Genomic DNA, 8,770 nt, shown 5'->3' with positions numbered 1-8,770 from the left:
GGGAGAAGAGGTAGGGGGGCAGAAGGTTTCGTTTGTGCCTGTACCGGGCCAGAGCAGCAAGAAACTGTGCCAGTGCTGCGTAGCTGGAAGCTGTACCTACACCACTGCCACTTCTACCCATTTCCTTCTCCCAGCTGTCCCTGCACTGCAGCCAAAAGGCAGGGGGATGGGTAGAACTAAAATTAAAAATCAGAAGATGCATCAAAACACCAGAATTAATTGCTAAGAAAGCTCCATACACTTGGGGGCTAATTTCATTAGATTTTGGGGTCTGATCCCTGAGTTTCAAATTTTTGGTGCACAAGAATAGTGAAGATGTGATTTTGTAATCCCTATCATCTAAATCTAATCTCTATCCCTAGACAGGTAATAAAACATTTTGTTAAGAGAAATAAATAATAGTCTTTATAAATCATCATAGAAAAATTGAGTGAAATATTTACATGAAAGAATGTGATAGATCCCTCCAGTTCCCTCAATTGAGAATAAGTCATAAAAATGGAAAATAAGATTTAGGTGTTGAACACCCCTTTGGCCACAGGTAGGTATTACATGTGCAGCACAGAATACACTCTATTAGCAATGCAAAAAGCAACCATAAAGCCATTCAGGCAGCTTTTAGTACAAAAACCACAGTGAAGTTGCCACAAAATGTTACCTCTTTCCAACTGGAACTCCCACCAGTTTTCTAGTGCTACTTTAAGTTCTGTGCAGTTACATGTGGTGCTATGAGGTGTGGCTTTGTCCTCCAGTATCCTGGAAAACTTTGCTCTTCACCCTTTTCCCCAACACCAAGACCCCAGGGAATCTATGTGACCAATGCTAACTTCCCAGAAATTTTTCATGCTTAATACTCTTACTCAAATTACTACTGAAATGCACAGTAATAAGAAACCACTTGAACAACCCCACAACTTGCTGAAAAGTAAGCATATACACATACAAAGAACAACATATTTAAAATTCTCACATCTTTACTCTTACTTCAATGAAAAAAATCAGTGGAAACATCTGCTGAGTAAATTGCTATATAATATGAATAAGGCTGTCAGAATTTGATCCTAAACAGCTACCCGTGCTAATGAAAATGAAATGTTCTGAGGAGCAGTTTACTTTAACAAAAATTTACACCCTATAACAGAGTAAAAGAAAAACGTTACAGGGCTCTTTGTGCAACCATCTCTAAAAATCAATGCATTTTTCCGACAAGGAGTTTTCCGCATACGTCAATTCTCAGTTATTTAATGGTGTAAAGAATAGCCAAAAAAGTCAACAAAAACTAGAATCTATAGCTATGGAAAAAGCTTTAGATTTACATAATTTCAGACCCTGTATCCCTTGAGAAAAATGTAATTAGCCAAGTCATTATGTATAATAATTTATTAAAACATGAAGCTGGCATTTTTAAAAGAGCCTGTTGCAATTTATGAAATATTCTGAATACATTATTCTGAATTTTATTATAAATATGTATTTATGAATATACACATCATGGGCATGTCTATACGTTCATTAATGTGCTTTAGATATTGTGCATTTAGTTTAGTATTTCCTTAATGAAGTACCAACTAAACGTGTAGTACCTAGAGTTACCGTGCAGTAGCATCGGCGCACGGTTATTTAGTGGTGCTTTCTGCGCATTAGCCTAATAACACTGTGCAATAGGCTTTTAGCACAGTTTTTGCCACGGCACACTACTGCACAATGTTATTAGGCTAATGCACAGTCCAGTATGTACTTATTATTAAATGAAAAACTGAGTTTAAGCACACATCATATTTTATGTAAAATACTTTTAGACATCCAGATTGATATACAAACCTAATCTTTAAAAACTGCCTCCAATGACATTACTAACTTCACAGCTCTAGTAACATTAAGCTTAGTGACATGAAATCAGTGCTGTTGTCAGTATTTTTATCACTATGCTGTCTACTGTGCTGACATCAGCAAGCAAACACAGTGCTGCTGATCAAGTGAAGCCGAAAATTCAAAGTTTCAAATACAGTTAGGCTGGTGGCTAAAATGTGCCAACCTTGGGAAAAACCAAGGAGACAGAGACAGGGCAGCTACAGCAAAGGAATGCAATCCAAAGAAGCAAAGGTCAATGGCCAGAATGATTCTATTCTACTTTGCTCAAGACCCTAAAAAAAACTGTTAACACACTAGGATTCTCTACCTTGCTTTTTTTTTTTTGTGACCCAGTCTTAAGGGTAAGATGGCAAACTTACAAAAATAGATGCACTCATTTAATTTTCAGAAGTTGAACAGGGTAGAACAGAATTACATTTAGGTCCCTAAATCCATGTAGACACCCAACAGATGGAGTAGAATCAGGCCCTTAGTCTTCATAGAGACTGAACCCTGTAATCCAGGACGGTAAAGAGATGAAGCCTTATTACTGCTCCTCTTCTGACCATTAGCACTATTATACGTCTGGCCATTAATAATAAAATGCTATTTGTCTAGTGTTAATAATACTTCAAATCTGAGATACTTCAGTGTAGTGAAACAATGAATTTTATCACTTTTAGTTGGGGGAGAACAGTAGGAATATGATTTCTTTAATAGTGGAAGAACATTATTCTGGGTATTTTAATGAGAGAATTTGGGTTTCTCAGAGAATTTGCAATTCATAAACAGGGCACATCAGGATCTCTGCTGGTGAGTGATTAAGCTGGCAGCTGAATAAAAAAAAAGCAACTGTTCAGATAACTCATCTCTCCAAAAGCACCCCCTTTCACTCTAAATGCGGCTGTTTCCTAGATGGGCAGAGGGTTGGTTTCCTACCTAAGCCATGTTCAGCTGATACCAGAGTTGTTCTCTTGCACCTCTCAGGATATTAGGATATTACTTGTTCCCTGCTCCCTCCCCGCCTCCCAGTCCAATCCAGGATAGGAGCAGAACTTCTAAAAACATTGTTCTCCTAACATCTGGTCAGAAAAGAGGCAACACCTTTCTACCATTCCGTTTACTTTTTATCTATAGAGAACATGGGGCAGGACAGAGGAAATCCCAACAACGTACTAGTATCATATATGGAGAGGCTGATGTCAGCCCTCAAGTAATGGAAGTAAATAAGAAATGCATGCTGTATGATCTGTACAATTTATTACTATATAATTCCTATATGAATTAATAAAATCATGGCCCAGTGAAGCCTTGTGTGTTGCATCTTGTCTTTATTCCTGCATAACTGGGATAACATAGGGTTTATCTAGCAGTGCTGACTTACTGTTAACTAAATAAAGAGCAATGAAGAATTGGCTTAAAAAACTAGCCCCATGGTATAGTAAAAGCTCTGTTATCTGGCATCCCCTGGGAATGGGGGATACTGGATAACAAAATATGTCTGTTAACTGAGCAGCCCAAACAGGCACACTTGCCTGTTCAGGCCGCCACCTCTGCTGTATCTGGGGTGTTGCCACTCCTCCCACAGGCCCCGCGGGACAGGAAGGCAGGCCCACGCAGCCTGTTATGCCCCCGGGCCGTGGGGCTTGGCAGCACAAGCTGCTTTGCCCTGGGCCACGGGTGCTCAGAGAAACCGGAAGTGCCACGGTGGGCACTTCCGGTTTCACTTTACCTTACAGGCTGGCATGCCAGTTAATAGAGCATGCCAGCTTGTAAGGTTTCAGTTAACAGAGCTTTTACTGTACTAAGGACTATTTGGATTTTTCCAAGCATACTTAGAAAAATAAGGGCTACTCAGAATCTGAGTGCAACTGTCCCTCATTCTCCTCTTTAAGAATACTTTGTTTATTTAACTGCTTAACCTAAGTCTTACTAATGCAAGCTTTGTTGGATGGATTAATATGTGAACGTTCAGTAAAACAGGATTCTCAGATGCTCAGGACTTTCTCATTTTTATGCTGGAGCCATTAAGCAGAGTTCCAATTAAGTTAAATTATTTAACATGAGGTATTTTTAGTTTGAGACGTTTAATTTTCCAATTAAACAAATAGTGATACATTGTATTTCAGTTGTGGCAGACATGCTGACTACAGCACAAAATGTTGGTCTCATTCAGAAGAGGAAACATCAAGGAAATCAGCATTCTTAGATAAAGAGCCAAGCATAATAGCAATTACTCATCAATTAATTATCATAAAAACCAAGTTTCTACTGTTAGTAAATGGTAAGTACTGCTACTGTCTTAGTTTTAAGTTTTAACATTAGAATATCTCTGTAAGAAAAGCAATTCTTACCACATTCTTATTTTTAGCTTATTTTTCAATGCATTCATAATAAATTATTCTTGTTTGGTACTAAAGATAGAAAAACAATCAAAAAAACAAAATAAAATGAGAAGTCAGTACATACCCACATCACTTTCCCTTATATGTTCACTGTGAACTTGTTGAAACCCAGGAATGGGACGTGTTGTGAGATACCATACCGCATGAAGAACATCTGTAGCATGTATACGATTATGATCTAAAAATCATCAAAATATTGAAGAAAATATGAAGAGCTTGCACTTCATTAAGTATTCTGGGGAGAACTGGACCCCCATATTCAGGTTGCCAAATAGTTCCTACTATAAAAGATTTTATTTGGGGTTTTTTGGAAAAACTAGCATCTCGACTACCAGTATTTTCAGCAAGACTTAGAAGGTTGAGTGAAAGACAGTCCTACACCTCTGCCTTTTGCTCACCCATGAAATTCTATTCAGATTTGGCAGATATACAAACAATTAAGTTCCCATTTCTCTTTGTGAATCTCAGAAAAATATATAGTAGCATGACAAAGTACAAAAAATGGACATGAATACTGTAGAGTAGGATCCTCATATAGCACAATTAATTGCTATGATTGTGTATTCGCCATATTTATATTTTTTAAATTAAGGGTTGAATGAAAAATACAATCATCTCCCAAAAACAAAATATTAAATCAAGTATATCAAAACAATTATTTATATTCAGGCTACCATAAAACCTGTAATTTACAAGAGCAAGAAAAACTTCATTCTCTCAAGCAAATGACATAATAAAGTATAAGAGTTCACAGTGTCCAGAAATACTCTCTTTTGATCATGAAAAAAATTAGATGCAATTAGGGTTTAGCATAATGAATACAAATTTAAATCCAAGTGGAGGGATTAAAGCAGAAATTAGTGAAGTGTTATCCAGAATAATCTCTTTCTATTGCCACTGAATAAATTGCCATTCAAAGGGAACCATATCTTGCTACTGAACCAGTTGATGCCTGAATAAGTTTACTCTCTAGTTTTTGTTTTGTTTTATTTTTTGGAAACTAGCCTTGATTGCTGGCTGATTGAGCCAGAGTATTCTTCAGACTGGCTGTTAGGGAATGAATGTACACAAGGCTCTGTGAAAATGAGCAGTACCATTTTTTGTTTTTGTTTTTTTAAAACGAGGCCACTGTATTGACGTGGTCAAGTCAGACGGTTGCATTATTTGTTCAGGTTGTGACCTAGATGGGGTGTGGGAGCCCACTTTAAAACTATATGGCTTACTAGTAGATGGAAAGCCTAGGTCAAATAAGAGATCAAGGCAGTTCACCAGCTGTGTTCACTAGTGCAGGAAGGCAATGCTGATATAGGGACCCCAAAAAGAACCCATGGTAGGTTGAAAGAAAATAGTTGCCAATGCTGCTGTTGGTTCTATCCACAACTGGTCTCGATTTACTAGACAACCTGCATAACTCCACTAAAGAACATCAGCCAAGGGAAATCAGTAAGGCTAGAGATACCTACTGGTGGAGTGCCTTGGAAAACAGAGAAATGAGCTTCAGGAAGAGACTGCTTGCCTTTAAAGCATACAAAAACATAAGGGTTTCCTAATGTTCAGAAGTCTGAGGAAGCTAGCTGGCTAGAGAAGACTAGTAAGATAAGGAAAGGCAATAAATTCTTTGTCCATCAGACCTCAAGAACTGCTAGTCAGTTTTGGAATAAGAAAAGAGAGTTCCACAGGGATTGGAGAGGAGTCATGGGTCTCAAAGGCTGTGAGGATCACAGTTGTCTACTCCCGAGACTTAAAAAAAAGCCAAAAGGGGCTAATGGTTAGAAACACCTTTCTGAAAGGACAAGAAGAATCCTCTCCCACTCTAGCCTAATATCCTGAGAGGTACACTGCCTACATCCCAATCTGTAACAGCAGGGAAAAATCCCCAAATTTCCTCTGCTCCCTGATCATTGCCATGAATGAATATGTTCTCATTAATGCTCTCAAGGGTGACCTTAGAAAGTGATTACAGTACTCTGGGATAAGTGGTGAAGGAATTATGAATAAAGGCAGTGTTTTCAAGAATCCTCTTGGTCAAGCATTAAGATCCAGAAATAGATGGACACAGGAGACTGAATATACGTGACTATAAATGGCTATAGACATGAGGGCTGTGGCTGCTTCATCCATGGAATGGTCTTCCACAAAGGGGACTATTGGGAAGAGATAGGTTATAGGAAAGACAAGAGGGAGAATTATGGGATAACCTGACAACTTCTGTGATGGATATACTAATGAGTATGAGGAATAAAACAGGATGGACTAGAAGTTAATGCACAGCTAAAATTTAAATGGCATCTCATAGCTTGATGAAACAAACTGCAGGACAGAAACTACACTCTGATCTCTCTTTATGCAATTTTGTTTTGTGCGAATTCACTTATAATGTGACGACATTATCTATACCAGAAACTCACTTTGTGCAAGAAATATTCGATCTTATGCAGAGAAGCATACAACACAGCTATACAGTGATGTGAGTGAAGCATTGCGGGAGGATGAGTGAGACAGGTATGCGACACCATCACACACTTGCCTCAGTCTCACATCGTCCATTGTTCTGTGTGGTGTTACATTACTCGCACTCATATTGTAGTGCATCCATTTGCCTTTATTACTGAATGTTGTGAAATGTTGTCTAAGCGACCTTAATTTAGTGCGTCCCCTAACCGCCCCCCGCAAGCCAGCCATGAAGCGAAAAAAGGAGGCTGACATGTATCCCTATTAATTACATATAATAATGTATTCACTTCATGCTGCAAGGTTTTTGCAACTCAACCCTTGTATAAAGAGAGACCTGAGTGTATAAAGGAGAGAGAGCTTGTTCTGGAAAGACAGGCAAAGGGAAAAAGGGAGAAAAAGCTATTATATTATGTGTATTTCTTCTGAAATCCAGCAGGAGGTTTGTAAAAGGTTAGGACCCAAAATGCACCTAATCTGTGCATGGGCAGTCATAGAGAGTGCCACTAAGCCAGGAAGATTAGGTATATGAGGTCTTTTGATCAATTAACTGAACTCACTGGAATGCAGGATTGCATTGAATGGACTGGTTGAGAATGTGAAGGTAAAATGGCATGGGTAAAAGTGATCACAATATGACAGACCTCATGATTCTTAGAAACAGAAGGAGGGAGAATATTATAACCAACACAACAGACTTCAAGAAATGTAGGTAGTAGTTAGGTAGAAAGAGGAGGAGGAATTTTAAAAGCAGGGTAGACAAGTATCTTGTCAGGGCAAAAATCAAGGATGAATTTGATGTTCTCCTGAGGCCCTTTTAAGCCCCAGTTCTCTATGACACTGTTATAGGCCTAATCAACTAAATCAGTGAAAATGTTTCCATTGCCTTTAATAGGTTTTGGTTCAGGCTCAATCTGAATAAAATTTCTGAACTATTCGTACAAATTTTACTAGATTCTATTTAAATGCAAGGGGCGGGGGGGAACGACAGGGGACAACACGCACTTAATTTTTAAAATTGTCATTTTTATTATAGTATATTAGTCTGATTTGATAATTTCTGAGAGACATTGTTATGAAAAACAAACCCAATCATCATACCTGTAATATAAAAAGTCAGACACTGGGTATATTCAGATAGAACAACTATAAGCTGTTATAGTGCAACCTGCATGACTAGTGATCCAATTGCAGCAAAGCTGGTAAAGTTTCAACCTTATTTCATTCTGGAACAAAGTTAGGATGATTTAGCTAAACTGGACTCCTACAGGATCATGAAGATGTAACAGCAAGATCATAATAACTGATGTGTGCTCCCAAGTGGCAGATCTTCCTCCCTTTTTAAAAAGTGTATAAAAGATACGTTTGCCCAAATCCACCGCATACCTGTAACTTTTGGAGTAAAATAAACAACCATAAACTCATGTTTTGGAATAAATTAATAAAAATATATATATAACATTACTTACAGGGAATATCTCTGTAGCCATTTTCTAGTGCACGAAAGTAGTTCATGAATTCTTGAGTTGGAATTTTGAAAATTTCAAATAAACCAGTGTCTTGAAACAAAGTGTATATTACCTAAATACACATTGAAATGAATTTTAGTTTGAGAATTTTCAAGAGTCTAATAATTTTAATTTCATTAGCTTAAATAAGAATTATAGAACCAAAACTATTCTCATTATTATCTGACATACCTGATCAATTATCAACAACTTGCTAAGAAATAATGACCTACTAATGTAGTTTAATGGAATTCCTCCCCTCAAAACAAGCAGACCTGAAATAATTATAGCTTGGATTTAAAAAAAAAATAAAACAAAAACAAACAGCTGAAGAAAGTTAAAAACCTAAATCTTTGAAAATCCTGGCCCAAAATTTTAAAATTGTACCAAAACTGTGCATAGGTGTATATACAAGTATTCTATAAGCATAGTCTTCAAGTACAACGTATGGGACTTCAAAAGAGGTCCTTCCAAAGACTTTACATTTTAAAACGACCCAGAATTCCAAACCCCAAATCACCTGCCCAAGCCATTTTTTTTTTTTTTTTTTTTTTT

General features: G+C 37.4%; 1 protein-coding gene across 2 annotated transcripts in view; it reads right to left on the bottom strand.

Moving 5' to 3' along the window:
• PDE3B (phosphodiesterase 3B) overlaps nucleotides 1–8,770 on the bottom strand; it is a 152,315-nt gene that overhangs the window by 22,498 nt on the left and 121,047 nt on the right. For both annotated transcript variants that reach the window (XM_019519633.1, XM_019519634.1), the window contains 2 exons: nucleotides 8,177–8,288; nucleotides 4,321–4,434 (listed from right to left, as the gene is read on the bottom strand). In XM_019519633.1, the coding sequence (XP_019375178.1) occupies nucleotides 4,321–4,434; nucleotides 8,177–8,288 (226 nt within the window). The remainder of the gene's footprint in view (nucleotides 1–4,320; nucleotides 4,435–8,176; nucleotides 8,289–8,770) is intronic.

The sequence above is a fragment of the Gavialis gangeticus genome, unplaced genomic scaffold, assembly GCF_001723915.1.
Source record: "Gavialis gangeticus isolate Ggan-Ray unplaced genomic scaffold, GavGan_comp1, whole genome shotgun sequence".
Lineage (NCBI taxonomy): Eukaryota > Metazoa > Chordata > Crocodylia > Gavialidae > Gavialis > Gavialis gangeticus.
This window is presented reverse-complemented; position numbering and strand designations above follow the sequence as displayed.